Source organism: Sorex fumeus, unplaced genomic scaffold (assembly GCF_029834395.1).
Source record: "Sorex fumeus unplaced genomic scaffold, SorFum_2.1 ptg000024l, whole genome shotgun sequence".
NCBI classification, from domain to species: domain Eukaryota; kingdom Metazoa; phylum Chordata; class Mammalia; order Eulipotyphla; family Soricidae; genus Sorex; species Sorex fumeus.
The window spans coordinates 3200928-3222995 of record NW_026606081.1 but is presented as its reverse complement, the minus strand read 5'-3'; the positions used below and the strand labels follow the sequence as shown (position 1 = coordinate 3222995).

At 43.7% G+C, this 22068-nt stretch overlaps 1 protein-coding gene across 1 annotated transcript in view; it reads right to left on the bottom strand.

The window, feature by feature from the left end:
• Positions 1-22068, bottom strand: part of PRIMPOL (primase and DNA directed polymerase) — a 34989-nt gene that overhangs the window by 4795 nt on the left and 8126 nt on the right. The window contains exons 4-9 of the mRNA XM_056114335.1: positions 21347-21494; positions 12587-12862; positions 10796-10958; positions 8028-8119; positions 5295-5384; positions 5102-5210 (exon numbers count right to left, since the gene is read on the bottom strand). Coding sequence (XP_055970310.1) covers positions 5102-5210; positions 5295-5384; positions 8028-8119; positions 10796-10958; positions 12587-12862; positions 21347-21494 — 878 coding nt within the window. The remainder of the gene's footprint in view (positions 1-5101; positions 5211-5294; positions 5385-8027; positions 8120-10795; positions 10959-12586; positions 12863-21346; positions 21495-22068) is intronic.

Here is a 22068-nt window from a genome sequence, read left to right as displayed (position 1 = left end):
GTAACAGAATGGGAGTCGAACACCCAAGAGTAGTTGAGATAAGTACCAGGAGGTCTGCTCCATGGCTTGGAAGCCGGCAGCACATGCTGGGGGAAAACGCAGCTCAGATAGAGAAAGGAATACCAAGTAAAGGATGTTTGGAGGACTTGCTCAGGATGTGAGATTCGTGGTGAAAGTAGACTACAGACCGAACACGATGGCTACTCAGTACCTCTATTGCAAACTACAACACCCTAAAGGAAAGAGAGCAAAAGTGAATGCCCTGTCACAGAGTTGGGGGGTGAGGGGGGAGAGGAGGGCTACTGGGATCAGTGGTGGTGGAGAATGGGCACTGGTGGAGGGATGGGTACTCGATCATTGTATAACTGAAAACCAAGCAAAAAGTTTGTAATTCTACAACTGTGCCTCATGGTGTTTCACTAATAAAATAATAATAAAATAAAATGTAAAGTCTAAAGAATTCTTGCAAGATAAAAATGTTATTTATATGTCATTAAAGACAAAGTGAAGATTTAACTTCAAATATAGCACTAACCAAAAATTCAGGATTACAAACTTTTAGTAAAATAGAAAAGTGCTAAATAAGAATGTACCAAATTAGGCAAGTTTTAAAAGTTATAGAAGGGGCCAGAGCTAGTGCCGCCAGTTATACAACTGGCCTTGTACGTGGCCCACCCAGGGAGCCTGGTACCGCATACAGTCCACTGAGAGTAGAGCCAGGAGTAAGCCCTGAGCACTACCAGATGTGGCCCAAAATCCAAAACAAAAAAAAATTAAGATAAGGTACAAAAGACCTTAACAATCCTATAAACACTAAGAAATATTGCTACAATTCCCTTGCTGTACAGTAGCGTGTGCTTCTAGAAATTGTAGGCTGTTTGAATCTTTCTAGGGAGACACTGGTACTAAACATTTGTCATGCGCCCCACAGACCTCTAGCTTACAGTTCATGGTTTAATTCTAAGTAGCCCTTTATCTGCTTCAGTGACAGCCTATCTTTGCAGAACTGGGTTTTAGGTGGTTTTGATAAAATGGACCAGGAACATCAATGTGAATGAGACATGACGGGACCATGTCCATCCTGATGCCAAAGTTTCAGAGGCTGGGCAAGCTCAGGTCACATCCATTTAAGTAATTATATTTAAGAAAAAGCAGAAGGGGGTGGGGAGATATTTCAGCAGTTAGGGCACAGCCGGGATTTGATACCTGGCACCACATGGCACCACATTGCCAGGGTGGCCCTTGAGGCCCCCAGAACACCGGGTGGCCTCATGGCCCATGGCTCTGCACCCTTGAGCCCAGCATTCAACTGGACAGAGGAGCCCCCAGGCTATGTGAGCACCACTTGGGGCCCCCATGCAAAACTGGATGAGATTAAAATACTTAATCTTCAACATGTATCCAAAGTACTATGCTTTGAGAACGTACACTTACTGTTTAAAGCTAGTGAGTAGAAAAGGGATACACACACTCAACAGTTAATCTGGTGGCTGGGCTCCGTGTTAAGAGTGCTTGGCTTCAGATGTATCAGACCCTGGTTTGATCACCAGCATCGAAACCAAAACATAAATTCTCAAACAAGCCAGAGAGATAGAACAGAGCATAGAGTGCTTGCCTTGCAAATGGCCAGGCCAGGTTTGAGCCCTGGCATCACACAAGTCGCCCTGAGTGCCACCAGCGAGGACCCAACAATCCAAAACAAAACAAGCCACAAAGCTTCAGGAGGTTTGAGAATTTCTGAACAGTGGTATTCACTGAGGGTCCACCTACATCTGTAGAATTCAGATTTGCAGACTCCGAGTTTCTGCAAGTGGAACTAAACCTGTCTGGCTGAGGGAGGCCTGGCATCCTGGCAGTGCCTCACATCTCAGCAACTATGCAGGAAGCTGATTTCACAGGCTTGGGCCACCCTGCTGCGTGGTGACTGTGCACCTGAGAACGATGAAGAAGGATCCAGAAGGCTGTGACAGGTGTCAAGGGCCTTGCTTCCATGGAACTTTGTATGCCTTGTGTCTAAAATGACTGGCAAGCTTGACACTGGGAAAGTCTCTCATTTGCATACTTCGACAAGCATATCTTCAAATAAATCCATAATCAGGGAGATTCCAGTGAAAATCACAACATTATTTTGTACCTGCTAGATCAGCAAAACATGATTAAAACTTCCCAACAGCCAAGTGCTCATGCTGTCTCTGGAGTGCATGGAACAGCAGATGTCTCAAAATGTTGCTGATGGGACTTTTATAATTAGCCTATGTGAGAAATGTCTAGTAAAATTAGAGGTGCGTGTTCTTTGACATAGGTACAAATATGCTAGCACATATTTCCTAGTGCACAGAAACTCTTGTACTCTAGGAAATCATGTACAAGTACGATTGTAGCTCGATCATAGCCAGTGTCCACTGTAGAATATCAAACAGGTAAATGGCAAAGACTGCATATTACAATGTAAAATTTAAAAATAGCTACACGTGTAATATGAAAGAATCCTATACAGTGGACCAAAAAAGTAACTCAAAAGCTTAAAAAAATATGTAAAATAAAGCTTCAGGAATATAAATATGTGTAAATGTATGTGGAGGGAGGCGAAAGAAGAAATATGAAATCTAGTTCAATGGGCTGGAGCGATAGCACAGCGGCAGGGCGTTTGCCTGGCACGCAGCCAATATGGCCGACCCGAGTTCGATTCCTCCGCCCCTCTCGGAGAGCCCGGCAAGCTACCGAGAGTATTCGATATGCCAGACACAGTAACAACAAAGTCTCCAATGGAGACGTTACTGGGCCCGCTCGAGCAAATCGACGAACAACGGGAGGACAGTGACAGTGACAGTTCGATAGTTGCTTTCCCAGGACCAGAGGAGAGGAAGGAACTGGAGTTATGCCACAGGAAACTTCTAACATTCAGTCAACTTTTTTTTTTTTTGATTTTTTTTTTTTGGGGGGGGTTGGGGGGTCACACCCGGCGATGCTCAGGGGTTACTCCTGGCTCATGCACTCAGGAATTACTCCTGCCGGTTCTCGAGGGACCATAAGGGATGCTGGGAATCAAACCCGGGTTGGCCGTGTGCAAGGCAAACGTCCTACCCGCTGTGCTATCACTCCAGCCCCCATTCGGTCAACTTGTGAAATTTGTTTGTGTTTTTCTGCTCTTCGGCCACACCCAAGAGATGCTGAAGGCTTTCTCCCGGCTGTGCTCAAGGACTGCTCCTGGCAGGGCTCAGCAGACCAAATGGGGCGCTGGAAACTGAACCTGGGTCAGCTGCATGCAAGAGAAGCACCTTGCCCCCAGACCCAACTTCTAAAGTTTACTGACCTGAAAGATCATACATAACGGTGGTCTTTTTAGTGTTTATAGTCTTTAAAATGTGTACACACAGGGCTGGAGAGATAGGATAGTGGCTAAGGCAATTGCCTTGCACACAGCTGAAATTTGATCCCTGGCATCACATGTACCCCCTAAGCCCCTCAAGGATCACTCCTGAGTACCTCTGAGTGTGGCCCAAAAAAAAAAATTTTTTTTAATTAAAATTATGTGTACATACACATTTTTAAATGATGCACCAAGGTCACAGTTTTCACTGGTTCTCGGATTGTGCGTTATCTTTTCCTTTATGTTTTTCTGTTACAGTTATGTGTACTGACCATAAAGTTTTTGAAGTTCTTTTTGACTGAATTCTTTTACCAAAAAAAGTATAGCCACCCAACATGTTTCCCCACTTTACAGCAAAAACACAGTAATTTTTTTTATGTCTGACACATGTGCTAAATATGATGAATATTAAGAACTCTCAAATTTAGGTCTGACACTCAACTAAAGCAAAACAAAACTTCCAGCATAACTGGTAACTATTGGGTTTCTATTCAACCCTAAACAAATCCCTTAAGTGGGGGAGCTGTGGGGGGCGGAGGGGGGTTGTGGACATGCTCCAGGGTGATTCCTGCCAGTGTTCAAGGGACCGTATGTGCACATGGTGTCAGGGTCGTAGCTGGTCAAACCAGGGTCATAGCATTTGCCTTATTTCCTGTACTCTCTCAAACTCCTATTCCTTTATTTTTTTCCTTTATTTTTTAAGTTCTGTTTACAATTTTACTTCATCCTTTCCTTTTGCCAGGGGCACTTTTTTTAATCACTGTCTTGTTAGGGGCCACCCCTGACAGTTCTCCATGCCACCCCCAATCAGGAGCCTCAAAAGCCACTCCCATAGTGCTCTGAGGACCACGAAATACTGGAGATCAAACCCAGGATTCCCACATACAAAGGATGTGCTCCAGACCTTTGAGCCGGGCCATGAAGGTACTGGCAGAGGGACAAAGCCACGCGAGTTCCGGGGCCGAGATCTCCAAGCCTACACGGATTGGGGCCGAGCATCCTCCATCCAGATCCTCCAAATTCTAGTAGGCGGGGGTCACACCCACCAACTGGCCCCCTGGTGCCGTGTAATCCCATCAGCGGCCAAGACTCAGAGACTATAAAAACCAGCTCCCGGAACTGTGCGGCTGCGCGACATCTTATTATGACATCTTATTATCTCATTCCTATTTTGGACAAACTTGCAGGCTATCGAATGTAGCCTGCCCACATGGCAGTGTCTGGCAAACTCCCCGTGGGGTACCCAATATGCCAAATACCAGTAACAATGATGGGTCTCATTCTCCTAAAGAGCCTTGAATATAATCTCAGGGCTAGGATGAAAGAGACCTTACTGGGGCCTGCTCGAGGCAATCGACGAATAACAGGATGATTTGTGATTTGTGATTTATTCAGATCACATGTAGTGTTAAGAGCCAATGGCAGTAGGTGAAGGACAGACAAATCTGTTCATCCTTCACCTGTCTCCTGACTCTCACTTCCCTGGCGCCTTTCAAACCTACTTCATCTCGATTATACTAGCAAGGGATCACCTTATCAAATAAAACATAAATCCACCTCTGCTAGAAGCAAGGTAATAATATATTCAAACAAAACCAATAAACTAGGTATTAACTGAATTATAAATAAACCTATTATAATCATTTTTATATTCTCAACTTTATTTAAAAAACTATTAACACTTAAAATATGTTGGTTAAGCATGCAAATTTGTTAATAAACATTACTTACATGATATTATTGCTTTTGTGGGCTCTGCCAATGTTTTCACACCAACGGTATTTACAAATATCATAAACCAATAATTCTTCTGGGAAGAAGTAGTTCCAACGCCGAATTCCTAAAAGGCAAACAGTGTTTCCAATGTACTATTACCTAACCTAATGTATCTATTATCTAACAAGTAGAAAAGGATTATCTTTACCTCCTTTAATGCCATTTTTAGTAACCAAAGAAAGAACAAATTGATCAACTTCAGGGTAGGGTGAACACTGAAAACCTTCAATAGTTTCCACTGCAAAAGAGGAAAATTAGGTTAAAAGCTGAGTTAAATTCTGACTTAAATTTTTGTTTTGTATTTTCGCCACACCTGGCGGTGCTCAGGACTTCCTTCTGGCTCTGCACTCTGGGATCACTCCCTGACAGGGTTCAGGGAATGATATAGGGTGCCAGAAATCAAACAAGCCCCCTACCCACTGTACTATCACTCTAGCCCCTGAGTTAAATTTTGGTTTAGTGCAATTCTAGGTTCTGCAACAACTTTTCTTTTCTTTTTCTGGTAATTTGCCCTCTAGATTCTTGTTACCACACAGGGAAGCAGATCAAATGCATACCCCAATGAAGCTAAATGTTAACAGATTTTCATAAAAAGCATTTCCAATCATTTCTGTTTCCTTCCATCTCCATCTCAGAGAAAAGCAGACTTTAATCCAGGATCCGGTCTGGCTCAACAAGGCCTTGATGTTGGTGCAGCAGCACAACTCAGCCCTGGTGCTGGGTTCATCGTAAACTATTTCTCAAAACTTCAGTGTCAGATTAGGCCACTCTGACCCCATGGCTCAAGAGCCAAACAAGACCACTCTGTAACCCCATCTGAACGCAGACAAAATCTGTCTATTCACCAAACCACAGAAAAAACCCAAAACCCAAAAAACGCCGCCCTCGATGTTTCCTACTGCTCCTGTAGAACTGACCCTGGCTATTCCCAAATAAAAATCTAAGCTACTCCTCAGAAGCCCCAGCCCAAATCTGAAACCATTAAGGGGTCCCTTCAAACAGCCTTCGAGGCACCCCCCGGTTCCTGGGGGACATAACCCCGTAATGGCCCCCAGATCTGACCCATCCTCCCCACAAGCATATCCTTCCTGGGTCTCCAGCTGGACAGTACTGACAAGCCAATGACATTGGGTATCCAGAGTTTGTAAAAGTTTAGAATAATTTTAATGTTATTTGATATTTAATGATAATCCAGTCTCACAGTAACACATATTCACTTATAACCAGAGAAGTTTTGGAAAAAACATTAAGTAGAAATGAAATACAAAGTGATGCCTAAAATAACTGTTCAACCAGAAGATAATAAACTTCAGAAAATCTTATACATGCCTTTTAATAAACGTGTGATCAAACTGCACATATAATTTGAGTCTAGTTTTTCTCTAGACATAAGTTGGGCACTTTCCATATTGGACTTGTAAAAAAATCCAAATTTTGGGGCTGGAGCTATAGCACAGCGGGTAGGGTATTTGCCTTGCATGCGGCCAACCCGGGTTCGATTCCCAGCATCCCATATGGTCCCCTGAGCACCACCAGGAGTAATTCCTGAGTGCAGAGCCAGAAGCAACCCCTGTGCATCGCCAGATGTGACCCAAAAAAAATTCAAATTTAGGAAAAATAAAAATGGAACTTTTATATAAGCCAGTAACACCAGGGTCAGGCATTTGTCCAATGAAGATAAAAACACTGATTTGAAAGTCTACTATTCCCATCTTTTTGTTTACTGCTGCATTATTCACAACAGCCAAAAATGGGATTTACTAGATAAAGTAAACTTTCAACTAGATAAAGCAGCTGTGGTTTATCTAGTATTCAATAGAATACTACTCTGCTATTAAAAATTATAAAATTATGCCTATTGGGAAAAAATGGATGGAACTTGAAGTAATTCTGCTAAGTGAAACAAGGATGTGAAAGAAAGTTGCCAGAGTGCTTCACTTAGATACTATTAATTACTAAAGCAAACCAAAAGGCAAGAAACAACTAGACTCTGAAAATTCTGGTGGCTACCAGAAGAAAGGGGGGGTAGGCTGAAGAAGTAAGAAAGCCCTGGAACTCTGAGACTACAAAGCAATGATAAATCAATAAAAAAAATTTGCAGCGTTTTTCAAATAATTTACTTGTATATGTAATCTTATAAAATGGACTATCTCCAAAGAGTGTTTTTATGTTAATGGCTATGAGTAATGTTTAGTGTGGGCTGGGGCAATAGCACAGTGGGTAGGGCGTTCGCGTTGCACGTGGCCGACAGGGCCAACCAGGGTTCAATTCCTCTGCCCCTCTCAGAGAGCCCAGCAAGCTACTAAGAGTATCTTGTCCACACGGCAAAGTCTGGCAAGCTCCCCGTGACATATCTGATATGCCAAACACAGTAACAAGTCTCACAATAGAGAAGTTACTGGTCCCGCTAGAGCAAACTGATGAACAATGGGAAGACAGTGACAGTGAATGGGGGTGGGGGGGATATTGGGGTTTTTGGTGGTGGAAAATGTGCACTGGTGAAGGGTCAGGTGTTTCATCATTGTATGACCGAAACTTAAACCGAAAACTTTGTAACTGCTCTCACAGTGTTTCAATAAAAAAATTTAAAAATGAATAAAATAAAATAAAAATTACATTTCTTACACAGGGCCAGAGAGATATGCAGTAGATAGGGTGCTTGCCCCTCACACAGCTGACCCGGATTCGATCCCACGCACCACATATGGTGCCTCAAGCCCCACCAGGAATGATGCTTGAGCACAGAGCCAGGAGCAAGCCCTGAGCACAGCTGGGTGTTGGCCCCCACAAAAAAAAAAAAAAGGAAATAAAGATCCTTAAGGCAAAACAGATTAGGTTTTACACCCTTCCATTTTCCTAAGAAATTGTTTTTTTAAATTACCTGAAGTGCTGGCACCACTAAAACACTCCACTCCTTTTTGTTTATTCTGACATGATGCTTCACATGTAAGAATTCGTAAAGTATCTGAGAATCTGAAAAGAACATGCACAAAAAGTAGCGTATTAGAATTAAAGCATGGCTACAGAAAGGAAACTGAAATTCAAACAGTTCCAAGTAGGTTATTCAACAGCTAATTGTTGCCAGATATTTAGACGCTATTTGCATATAAACACCAACCTATCCACGTGAGAAAGAAGGAGAAGGGGAGCAGGTCCAGCTGGGGAGATAGCTCAGAGTAGAACACAGGTTTCCCACACAGGCAGCCCTTGGTTCAGTCCCCAGCACCAAAAATCATAGCAAAACTAAAAAGTAGGCTCATAACTATCTAAAACACTGTCCTCAACTATAGAGAAATACAGAGGATCTTAGAACTGATGCTGCAGAGTAGAATTTAATTAAATTTCCCAGACACTGCATTAGAAATATTACAAAATGATTTTAAACTGTGATTAAAGAAGGGATCGGAGGGTAAAAACAAAGGTAACAGTGGATTAGAATAAACTGGAAATTAGATTCTTAATCACTAGGAATTCAGTCTTTATTCAAGAAAGAAAATATGTCGATACAGAAGACAACAAAGTAACCATTTCTAGTGGAAGAACTCTCTATTACTATGAAATTACTAATAAAACTACAAAAGAAATTGATTTTAACAAGCAGGAGACCCAAGTATGCAAGACAAGTGCCCTACCCACTGTACTCTCTCTGCAGCCCCTACAGTAATTATTTTAAATATTAAATTGATTTCTGTGAAATTTCTTCTTAAACTGTACAGAGGGAAGGCAAGGGAAGTAACCTAGCAAGATAACTCAGTCTGACCAAAAATTGCCGGCCAAAGATGAGGAGGAATGGAGGTTCACAGAGAGCTTTCACTCTTCTAAGAATGACTGAAACATAAGTTCCTAAATGTTCACCAGACAGACAACAAAGTGTGTCAATAAAATGGGAAATCTGACAGGCACTACATATGGTATACAAATTTATATAATCATATATACTTTATATTAAATATATAATTTTTATAATTAACATGGGCTGGAGCGATAGCACAGCGGTAAGGCGTTCGCCTTACAAGCGGCCAACATGGCCAACCCAAGTTCGATTCCTCCGCCCCTCTCGGAGAGCCCGGCAAGCTACCGAGAGTATTCGATATGCCAGACACAGTAACAACAAAGTCTCCAATGGAGACGTTACTGGGCCCGCTCGAGCAAATCGATGATCAATGGGAGGGCCTTTACTTACTTTACTATAATTAACAATTGGCACATAATTGACTTGGCAATATTAATAATGTAATATTGTTAGATGAAAGGTAACATAACCTAAAATTATGATTTCAAAAAATATTTTTGCATGAAGCAGTTTACATAAATTTCAAATATAAAAGGAAATGAGATATCAATAACAATTATATTTTCACTGTCACTGTCCTCCCATTGTTCATCGATTTGCTCGAGCAGGCCTAGTAACGTCTCCATTGTGAGACTTTGCTGTTACTGTGTTTGGCACATCAAATACGTCATGGGTTGCTTGCCAGGCTCTGCCATGCGGGCAAGATACTCTCGGTAGCTTGCTGGGCTCTCCGAGAGGGGCGAAAGAATCGAACCTGGGTCGGCCAGGTTGGTCGTGTACAAGGCAAATGCCTTACCCACTGTGCTATCGCTCCAGTCCATTATATTTCCAAGAGGAATATAAAAATGTATCATTCTCATAAAAATGTTTGAAAATATGTTAACTATATTAAGTGGAGGTTCCAAGGAGCGGAGCACAAGCCTGGCATGTTCAAGCACCTGAATCTGATATCCCAAACACCACGGAAGTGGCCCTGGAAACCCAGAACCATTTTGCCAGACCCATCAGGTCCAACCCAGGGAGCCTAGTTTCACTGGGAAGGGCCCCTGAGCAATCTCCCATCCATGTAGTTCTTACTGAAAAATGATGATGATGATGATGAAAGGACAGGAAGAAAGACATGGTTAGAAAACAACTTCTAGGGGCTGGAGAGATAGCACAGCGGGTAGGGCATTTGCCTTGCACGCGGCCGACCCGGGTTCGATTCCCAGCATCCCATATGGCCCCCTGAGCACCGCCAGGAGTAACTCCTGAGTGCAGAGCCAGGAGTAACCCCTGCACATCGCCAGGTGTGACCCAAAAAGCAAAAGAAAGAAAATAACTTCTACCGGGGCTGGAGATATTACAGCAGACAGGGCACTTGCCTTGCACACAGCCAGGGTCGCTCCTTTCCCTGTATGATCCCAGAGCCCCGCCAAGAACACAACCAAGAGCAATCCCTGTGCACTGCTGGGTGTGGCTCCCCAATCAACAAGTAATTAACTTAATATTTTTCATGAGGGAAAGCACAGTTCACCTATAACCTTGAGGATGCTTTTTATTTTGGAGTGTGGGGGTTGAGGCCACACATGACCATGCTCAGGAGGTCACTCCTGGACCACATGCAGGGGTCTGCTGGAACATACCCCTGGACCATATGCAGGGGTATACTGGGGTGTGCTGGACCATATGCATGACAGAGATTGAACTGGGCTCGGCGGCATGCATGGCAAGGACCTTACCTGCGATACTAAGTCTTCATCCCAAGGATATGCTTTTTCTCAAGGAATGATTTATACACTCACATTTAGAACAATACAATGTCATTCAAATGCTTCATAAATATGCGTGAATGCACAGTGGCTTGATTCTGATACCTGACATTGCTGACCAATGAGGAGAGGAAATACTGATTTTCATCAGAAACATTTTTCAGTTGTCCAGGAAAAAATTTGTTATCTTCAGCGATTTCCAAAGCCGCTTGTTTTCCTATTTTTGATGACTTGTAGAGTCGAAAGTTTCTATTTCTTGTATAAACCCCTGCACCAAAAACCAATAAAAATATGAGTGCATCTTTTTGGTGATTAGCCTTATAATAAGCCAATAGTAAATTTTTGCCTTATGTGATACACGATTATTTTCTATATATAGCTATAAATAAAAGCAACACGTAAAATGAAATTGCCATGGAGGAATGCTATATCCAAAAATAGCAAACTAAATTATTTTGGAACAAACAAACTTTCCTTTAAAAAGAGAAGTGGGCGCATATGCTGCCTGAGCCCTTGTGCTGCTTGTGCCCACGTGGCTGAGCACGTGTGGGCTGAGCACATGTGTCGCCCGCATCTCCCCTCTTGAGATGTGTACTTTCAAGCTTTTCTGTCTAATGCTTGGATCTGTGCAGGGGCTCTCTCTCTGCCCTTGGAGAAGCCCGTGTTCTCTCTTGAGTATGTTACTCTCTCACTCTCTTCCTCTCCAAAACCTCCAAATAAAATCTATTTATTTCAATAAATAAATAAATAAAATAAAGAGAAGTGGGTTTAGTTCCATACACGGCACTAAGAAGGGACTAAAGCAATAGTAGCAGGCAGGGTGTTTGCCTTACCAAGTGGTGGACCTGGTTTCGATCCTCAGCACCCCATATGGTCCCATGAGCCTGCCAGGAGCGATCACTGAGCACAGGGCCAGGAGTAAGCCCTGAGTACTGCCAGTTTGGCACCAAAACCAATAGCAAAGTTGAGGGGCCAGGGTGATAGTATAGCAGTGGATAGGGCTCCTGTCTTGCATGCAGCCAACCTGGGTGCCATGCCCAGTGCCATACATGGTCCCCCGAGCCCTACAGGGAGTGAGCCCTGCAGTCAGAGCCAGGAGTAAGCCTTGAGCACTGCCGTGTATGGAACAAAACCAAAAATAAAAAAATAGAAAAGTTGGAAGAAAAAAAAAAAAGCAGGGGGCTGGGGAGGCAGAAATTCGGTACAGGAGTTTTGCATGGGGTAAACCCTAGTTCACTCATCACCACCATGGCTTACTCCTGGCTCTGTGCTCAGGGATTACACCTGACAGTGCTCATGGGAAAATAAAGGGTCGGGGATCGAGCCCTACCCACTGTACTATCTCTCCATCCCCTTCCCTGGTTTATTACATGCCACTCCAACTAGGAAAGACTATTCTGCTTACAAAAACCTTCTGATTAAAAAAAAAAAACTTCTGAAGAATGCCCTGCTACTCACAGCTCTCCTAAGTGTTCATACTCAAACCAATATACTCGCTTATCTATTTTAATTCCAAGTTCTAAAACTGGGTTGTCAGGATGCTAGAAAGACACTCAGGAGAGCAGCATCCCTTCCTGACTCCTGGCCTGGTCTACACTTTGAACCTCACTCCCTGCCCCTTGAGCTATCAAATCTCTCAGAGCTGCTGAGTTCGCAAGCGCGGCTCCGCGGGGCCCGGAGACAGCCTTATCTAGGGAGTTCTCCAGATCTCTGCGGGGAAACCTGGTTATTTCCTGGCTCTGAAGCTCATGATGGCCTTCGGTTAGAGACTTCACTGACTCAGGGGAGCACTGGGGGTGGCAAGAACCCTATCAACAGTGATGAGTCAGAGTGCTGGCTGATCAGTCACAGCAGCACACAAGGATGGTCTAGTAGAGAGCAGAAAATGCTACTGACCCAGATCGACAAAAAGATGCTTTTCTCCAGTGTCACTCTTCACAACTAAAAAGGAAAGGTCACGGTCGCTTTGCTCTGCCGACCCCAGCCTCTCCGGCTTCTCTGAATTCAGGGTACAGCCCTTTCCTCTCTCCTGATCTGGGGAAGAAAGTCCGTGCTTAACTGGTGGCTCAGAAAACTGGACACATCCATGGCCTGCTGTCTCTTGAGTTCTATCATCATCTTCACTGGCAATTAACCGAAAAGCAGGCTGCAAAATTTTTCTCACGAAATTTCCTAGGGAAAGAAAATATAATTTACCAATTCTCCTTCTCCATGAGAAGATCTCCCTAAGATCTAGGCACAAGTCTACACGTGACAATTCTACACAGAAAGGCTACTTTTGTTTTTAATTTCCAGTTTGAAAACTCATTAAAAATTGCAGCATGCCTCCTCTGCTTCTTCCTCCCCCTGTGCAATTCTATACGTTTTTCGATTCCATTGCCGCAGGAACTTCGCATTCCTTGTAAACATGGAAATTTTAGAAGGAAATGTAGTTTCGGAAAACATGTCAGTTTGCCAGTAGGGGCCTAAACCTAATGTGTCACCCAAAAAACACCACTTTCATTAATGCAAACTGAATAGCATCTTTCTCCACAATCATTAAAGCGAGGGAGATAGTATAGTGAGTAAGGCGTTTGCCCTGCACGCATCCAACCCAGGATCAATCCCCAGCGTTGTATATGAATCCCTGAGCATGCCTGGGTGTGGCCCAAACCCCTACTTCAAATTATAAAAAGAAAATCTAATAAATTAAAAGTCACTACACAAAACCACCACCACCAAAAAAAAAAAAATCTGCTCTACTATCTTCTGCATGCAATGCTGGCAAATTTCTCAACAGCTAACTTGCCCTCGTTTGCTACCATGTACCTTAAGAACCCGAACATCTGGGATCAGGGAGATGCCCAAAGGGTCAGGTACACGCTTTGCGTACAGGAATCTTGGAATCAATCCCTGCTACTACGTAGTTCACAAGCCTTGCCAGGCGAGGCCCCTCAACAAAACAAAAGACCTTGACAGTCACAGTCCTCCATTCCTGGGCCCAACCTCTGCCTCTCTCTATAACTCATCACAGACCAGTCATTATTATGGCCTCATAACTAAGGTTCACACTGAAGCAACTAAGTACACAAACTGAATTTCAACATTTTTCCTAGTGCCTAAATATTCGAAGTTCTATCTTTACCAAGAAAAGTTGTTAAAACATGGACTGGAGAGACAGTATAATGGCTAAGGAGCTTTCCTCTAATGTGGCTGACCCAGGTTCAGGCCCCAGGACCCCATATGGTCCCCCCCCCCCCCACACACACACAGGTTCTGCCACAAGTGACAGTGGAGCAGACAGCCAGGAGTAAAACCTGGACAGCATCAGCTGTAGGACCACCCCTCTCCCCAAAAAAGAAAAGTTGTCAAAGCAATCTGGAACATCTTGAAACTTTCATAACTATTTATACCATGAAATCAAGTAATATTTTGGCTAGGTTGTATCATATAGAAAAATACTAAGACATGCAATACTGAGAAATTTCAATCTCTAAAACTATTATAGTCTACATTTCTCACTGTATTTACAAGACAGATTAAGCCCTAAATTTATGATATATATACTCTAAATTCAAAATTCTTTTTACCTAAAGCCAAGTGGCTGATTACAAAAAAAAAAAATTCTGGCGCTGGAGCAATAGTACAGTGGATAGGGACTTGCCTTACAAGGGGCCAACTTGGGTTCGATCTCCAGCACCTCGTGTAGTCCCCCAAGCTAATAAGAAGTGAGTACAGAGCCAAGAGTAACCCCTGAGTACAGTGATGTGAGCCAAAATCCTAAAAAGGTTCCTTTGCATATGCAAATGAAAGAAAAAAAATAAGAAAGTAATCTAAAGCATTTCTATTCTATCCAAATAAGCTTAATGAAGGTTGCAAAAGACAGCTTTAATGAAAATTACACAGTACTGTTAAAAGACTCAGAAAAAGACATTAAAGGGTAGAAAAAACAAGGCCAGAGAGAGTACAGCAGGTAGGGTGCTTGCGTGGCATGTGTCCACCAAGCCTCGATTCCCATAGCACATAGGTCCCCCAGCCCCTCCAAGGTTGATCCTTGACACAGAGTCTGGTGCAATCCCTGAACACTGCCAGTGTGGCCCAAAAAACTCAAAAAAGAAGAATTTTTTAAAAGGCAGAAGAACAATCCATTATATGGATGGGAGAATTAATATAGCCAAAATGTCCATTTTTTCTAAAAGGAATATATTGATTTATGCAATTTGAAGGAAAATTCCAACATAATTTTAAAAAGAAATAGAACAGAAGTTTACATGAAATCGCCAAAAAAATTATGAATAGCTATGGTAATACTGAGAGATAAGAAGGAGAATGGAGGCATCATATCACTAACATCAAACTATCCTACAAAACAACACTAATTAAAACTACAGTATTGGAATAAAACTAGACATATGGGCCAATGGCAGAAAATTAAAAAGCCAGGGGGAAAAAAATCACCATTTAATTTATGTCAAAGAATCTAAATATCATGTTAAGTGAAATGAGTCAGAGAGGGCCAGGCAAAGAAAGACTGCACTCATCTGTGGAATATAAAGTAACAGCATATAAACTTAACACCCAGGAGTAGTAGAGAGAAGGACCAGGAGTCTGCTCCAGGGCTTGGAAACCGGCCTCACATGCTGGGGGAAAAGGCAGCTCAGGTAGAGAAGGGAGCACCAAGCAAAGGATGTAGGTAGGACCCGTTCGGGTTGAAAGATGCATGCCGAAAGTAGACTCTAGACCAAACACGACAGCCGCTCAATACCTCTATTGTAAACCACAACACCCAAAAGGAGAGAGAATAAAAGGGCTGTCGCTGAGGCGGGGTGGCGGGGTGGGGTGGTGGGGTGGTGGGGGACGGGGGTGGCGGGAGGGATGCTGGGAACATCGGTGGGGGAGAATAGGGACTGGTGAAGGGAGGTGGAAACGATCGCTGTTTGACTGCAATGCAAACATGAAAGTTTGTAAGTCTGTAACTGTACCCCACGGTGATTCACTAATAAAAATAAGTAAATAAATAAATCTAACTGACTTAGATCTGTCTTCAAAAAATGTCACAGATATTGGAAAGATGAATTGAATCTGTAGAATGTTTGGGCTTTCTTCTGATGTAAACATATTAAAGATTATAAAAATTTAAAAAAAAAAAGAAAGAAAGAATCTAAGACTCTCCTTCAATACATGGTGCTAGGAAAACCAGGTTGCCACATACAAAAAAATGTAAAACTCAAGTATTCTGTAACTCCAGTCACAGGGTCAGAGAGATTGACAGGGGTTCAAGTGCTTGCCTTGTATATACAAATCCTGGATCAATTTCCAGCATCACATAGTTTCCCAAGCATTACAGGGAGTGACATCCGAGAGCCACCTGTTATGGCCCAAAACAAAATAGAAGATGATCCCGTTTTACAAAAATCAGTTCAAATGGGGACCAGAAAGATAGTAGAGGAGGTAAAGCAGTTTCTTCGCATGTAGCGGATCTACATTCAATCCCCAGCATCGTGATGGTTTGGGGAGCACCAGCAGGAATGATCCCCTGAGCACACCTGGGCTCGGCCCCAAAACAAAACAAAAGGTTTATAAATTCAAAATGGGATAAAGACTTAGAGTTAAGACCCAAAGCTATAAAGCACACGGAACACACAGGTTAAATAAATATTCCCTGACAGTAGCATAGGAGATGTTTTGAAAGATTTAAGTGTTAGAGCAAGTGTAATTAACTATGAGTGCTATTTTCGAACTATTGTTAGAAGTACATTAAACTGAAAAACTTTTTGGGGGGGTTGGGCCAAACCCAGCAATGATGATCAGGTTTACTCCTGGCACTGTACTCAGCACTCAGGGACCCATATGCAGAGCTGGGAACTGATTAAATCAGACACATACAAGACAAATGCCTTAACCCCTGTACTATCTCTCCAGTTCTAAACTGAAAAATCTTATACAGTAAAAAATATATATAACAGAATAAAAAGACTTCTAAGTGGGAGAATATAGTTGTACACCATCTAATGGAGGTTAACACCCATAGTATGTAAAAAAAATCACGCAACAACAAAAACAAAAGCAACGCTACATAGGGAAAAATTTCAAAATACAATTCTCTTAAGCAGACAGGGAGCCAGAGAGAAAGTATACAGGTGAAGGCAATCACCTTGACTGCAACCAACGGCAGTTCGATCCCGAGCCCTGCATATGGGCCCCTCTGCACAGAGCCAGCAGGAAGCCCTGAGAACAGCTTGGGTGTGTCCTAAAAAACAATAAATAAAAACCAAGAGAACATACAGACATCTGACAGATGTATGAGAAATCCTCAGCACCACTGATGACCCCAGAAACGTAAACTGAGACCACGAGATGCCACCTCACCCCCGTGAGAATGGCTTACATCAGAAGTACCACTACAACACCCTGAGTTCAATCCCTGGACACCTCAATGTGTCCCTGGTGGTCCCCCAGCACCACCACGCCTGAGCAGCACCTGAAGGCAGGGTCCACGCACCAAAGTGTCAGACAGCCAAGAATCACCAGGAATGGTGGCTCCCAGGCGCCCAGACCACTGGGGAACCCTCCCCTCCCAAGAAACAAAGGGCAAGCCACTGTATTATAAAACACTAAACATCGCAGTGAAAGTAAAAGCAAAAGTTCTTGTAATGATAAGCAGACCCAATTAGCTTCTGAAGGAAGGAGCTACGGTAAATAATGAACTGAAGAAGTGATAAATCATCAAAAGACAGTAAAGCATTACAAACAAAAACTGAAGATGTTAGTGCACTGGCAATGTGAAACCGCATCTCTGTGGCACTCAGCAGCAAGAGAGTGACACATGGCTGCAGAGCTAGAAGCGTGAGGCCTCTGACCTGTGGCAGGAAGTAGCCTGGTGGAGAGAAACAGTATAATCAGGGAGATGACTAGCTCAAGGGCTCGGCAAACTATTCTGCTGTTCACTTGCTGCCCCTCTCAGGACTCACTTCCTCGTGAGTACAAGGAGTATTTTATCGGATGGGAATAACTCAAAAGAACCAATCACAGGAATTTTAGGGAGTGGGTAAGGCAAGTTGGCCGGAGAGTATTTTGAGACAGATCAAATGTGTCCATTTCAGTAACTGTATACAATTCACTCTAATGCCCCCTACTGAGAGGCTGACAATAAGAACTAGAAAATTCCAACGAGTAGGGTGCTTGCTTTGCATATGACTGCCAATCCTCAGAACCCCTGAGCACAGTCAAGAGCTCCAAGCTCCGCCAGGTCTGGTCCCAAATGTGTTCCCAAGTGATGCGGCAGAGGGAATAGCCTAGTGGTTGAGAACATCTGCACTGCCAGAGGAAGGTCGCAAGCACGACCTGAGCTGCCAACCATGACCCTGGCGACATCACTGTGTAGTTCTGGCACTGGTGGGACCCCAGCATTACAAGCCATTTCATACTGCAACCAGTATGCACGAAGAGCACACGGAGGCGTGTGGCCCTGGTGAGCACTTCTGAAGGTTGTGGAAGCACCATGGCCACGGCAGGGGACCCCTGAGAGCACACATGTGATTAGCATGACTAAAGGGTACAGTCCTGAACAATCACAGCTGAAATGTGCAGGTACCCCAAGCATGTGAAACCCCAGACTTCACAACAATAAAAGAAGTAAAATTAATAAAACAGAAATTTAAGCATTGATGGAAAGGTAAAAGTAAAGGCCCTCCCGTTGATCGTCGATTTGCTCGAGCGGGCCCAGTAACGTCTCCATTGGAGACTTTGTTGTTACTGTGTCTGGCATATCCAATACTCTCGGTAGCTTGCCGGGCTCTCCGAAAGGGGCGGAGGAATCGAACTCGGGTCGCCCATGTTGGCCGCTTGTAAGGCGAACGCCCTACCCGCTGTGCTATCTAAAAGAAATTTGATCTATTTGCTAATCCTGCATCCTTGAGTCCACCATAACCATGATTTTAGAGAAAGGAGCCTCAAACTTTCAAGCCCAGGTAACAGGTTTGATCATGTCACTCACCCCGGCCACGGCAGTCTTCGCACTGCTCACTAAACTTGCCACAAACTCATCTCCCCTATTTTTGGGGGGTGGGCAAAAAAAATAGGTTTGGGGCCACACCCAGTGGTGCTCAAGGACCACTCCTCTCCCGGTGCTCAGGAGTGACCCCTTGGAAGCAGGGACCGTACCAGAGCTAGAGAAGAAACAGGGCTCAGCTGCATGCGAGGCCAGCACCAAGCCTCCTGTACTCTCACCAACTGTCCCCAAATGCGTCTTTATGCTGCTCTAACCGTAATGCCTTTTTCACCCGATCTTTATGATGGAACGTGATTAAATGCCATCCGCTCTCAAAAGACGTCTACAGCAGAAAACGCCAAATCTCTCTTCTTCCTTGGCAACAAATCTCAACTGGGGGCCTTGTTGCTAAGAGCTGCGGAGAAGACTAAGGGACTGCACAGGAATCAAAGTGATGCCTGCCCAGGACTCTGCCCCCACATCTCGGCAGCTGCGTCCACTCAATAACCATTCCGTCAGTAGGTGTTTACTACAGGCCTGATTGCATCTATTACTGCTCCCGCTGCACAGTCTTATTGCTAAAGATGGCGTTACCTGCTAAGCTTGGGAAATACCATAGCAAGACACAGGGCCTGCTCCAAAGAAACACTGAGTGGAACAGAGAAGACCAAAACACAGGAAATCAGTACCGGAAGTGGTGAACATTTGACCACAGGCCTGGGCATTTTGTAATCCAGGGGAAACACTAGCCTAACCATTAGGGTTCTGTATGTGACACAACAGAAGTAATTTCCCACATAACATGAGCTACACCAAGTCTATCTCAGCATATCAGACAAACAGATATTTCTCTTCAGCCTGCAGCAGCATCAAAAAGTACAAAGACCCAGAGACTGTCTCTAACGTGTATCTGGGGGTGGGGCGGAGGGGAATGGGGGCTGGGAGTAGAGTTTGGGAGGTCCACACCATGCAGTGCACAAGGGCTACTCCTTGCTCTGCACTTAAGGAATTTCTTCAGTAATGGCAGGGGGTCATTTGGAATGCCGAGGATCGAGTCGGGTTCACTGTGTGCCAGGCAAGCACCTTACCCACTGTCCTCTCTCTCCAGCCCTTGTCTCCAATGTGAAGGGCTGAGACATGAATGATGAGGAATGAGCACAGTGGGTCTGCTTGTAAGTTAGGACACCTGCACTTCTTCCTGAAGGCGATGGACATTCCTTGAGAGGTCCGTACCAGTGGTATAATCAGACCACACAAGCCGGGAGGGAGAGTCAAAGATGACATTAAAACCTCCCTGAATGGGTAGGAATTCCACCCACTAATCTACACACACGACTAGAGAAGAAGGTTTGGAGGGAGGATGAGGAATTACAGCGTATGAGTCACAGAATTCGAAATGATCGTGGAATGTTTGCTAGGCAGTGATTACATGGGTCTGGGCTGGGAAATCAAAGTCATCAAGACAGAGAAAACTGAAGCCATGCGAGTGGGTGATCACCAAGGTGACAGAGGCCAGGATATATCCCACAATTCCCAGCAACTCAGGAAGAAGGAAGGTCCAATGAAGCCAGAGAGCAGACGTGAGAGTGTCAACACGCCCAGCCGTTTAAGCCGGTGCAACCCCGCGCCCCCGTCACTCAGCGCCAGATTCTGACTTTCTCACCTGTGCTTCAGTGACCATGTCCCTGAAGTGCCCTTGAAACTGTCCAACAGCCATGGTTCAGAAATGGGTGACCTGAGTGTCAGACATTTGTCTATTCGGATGGAGGAAATACTTGCCCTCCCCACACTTGGATGAGCACCAGCAGTTGGGTTTCTACTTGGCACTTGGTTGGGGGTTTCCACTCTGCTACTTGCTTCCCCTTCCAAGAGACTGCATCTTAACTCCCAGAACAAAGACTCTGGAGGAACTCTCCAGCTTATACTCCCAAACGCCACGGCCTGGACGCTCAGCCTAGAACAATAAACAAGTCTTGTATGTGGTCTGGAACCCAAGTGCCAGTCCTCACGCGCCGAAAGCGAAACTATCCAGATCTGAGACTTCACGGTTAAGACTCACACAGGCATTTCCTAAATTAGTTCAAGAGCTTCTGAAAGGACTGTTGCAGTAGAAACCATGCTCACGACACCCATGGACATCCCAACACACCGCAAGAGGCACTGACCCAAGGGTGACCTGAGGAGGTTAAGCTATACGGACGGTGACTGGTCTATAGCTAAGAGCAAATCCTGAAAACGTGAAAAATGCTTTTTTTAGGTTTTGGATTAACAACAAGTTTTAGGTATAACCTGATAACTTTGGTGTATTCTCTGCTGCCTACATCACAACTGACAATGTGTAGTATCTCTCTTACACTTTTCTAAGTAAAACTATTTTACTTTAATAAAATTATTTTACTTTACATACAAATAAAACCTGATAAATGCAATTTTTTTACAGAAAAGGAAAATAAGCTTAGAATATAGTCCATTAACTTTTTTTTTTTTTTTGCCTTTTGGGTCACACCCAGCAACTCACAGGGGTTACTCCTGGCTCTGCACTCAGGAGTCACCTCTGGCAGTGCTCGGGGGACCATATGGGATGCTGGGAATTGAACCCGGGTCCAGCGTGTGCAAGGCAAACGCCCTACTCGCTGTGCTATCACTCCAGCCCCTCCCATTAATTTTTTAAAAAGTAATGTACTTACCTACATGGATATTATCTTTAAATGCCACATTATGGAGCTGAAATATTAAATGGCGGCTAAATTTTTCATCAGTGCTAGAATCCAAATTGCAAACATCTGCTGCTGAACAATTAACTCTGTATAACTCTTGAAGCGCTTTACAAACATGCTAAAAACACAAGTAAAATGTAAATACAAATTTTGTTTTAAATTTTCCTGAGAAAAATTTTAATATCTTTGTATAAGTCTAAATCATTTTTATTTTTATTTGCTATAAGATTACATAAGAAGTCTGCAAATTACTTACATATCGAGTAGGTTATCACATTTAAATGAGGACGTGTTGTCTTTAAAAAGAAAAAACATTATTGGCTCTCAGGATAAAGGCTCCTCGGAAGTGAAACAATTTACCTTATAAATCAATCTCTAAAATCACAATACATTTTTGTAAAACTCTTCCAAGTATCACCTACGAGTTAAAAGATTCACTGATTCCATTTTTTATACTTTTACTTACTAAAAGTTCCTTATGCGTACTAAACACAAATCTACCTCCAGAAAATCTGCAAGGCTAGATGACACTGCTATTGAAATAGTTATGCAAACACAGGCTTCAGAGCACAAGATTAGGAGTCCAAAAGTTCCAGGTTTGGGTCAAAGAGAGAGAACAAAGGGTAAGGCGCCTGCCTGGCACAGAGCCAACTCAGGTTTGGTCCCCGGCATCACATGTGCTTCCCCAAGCC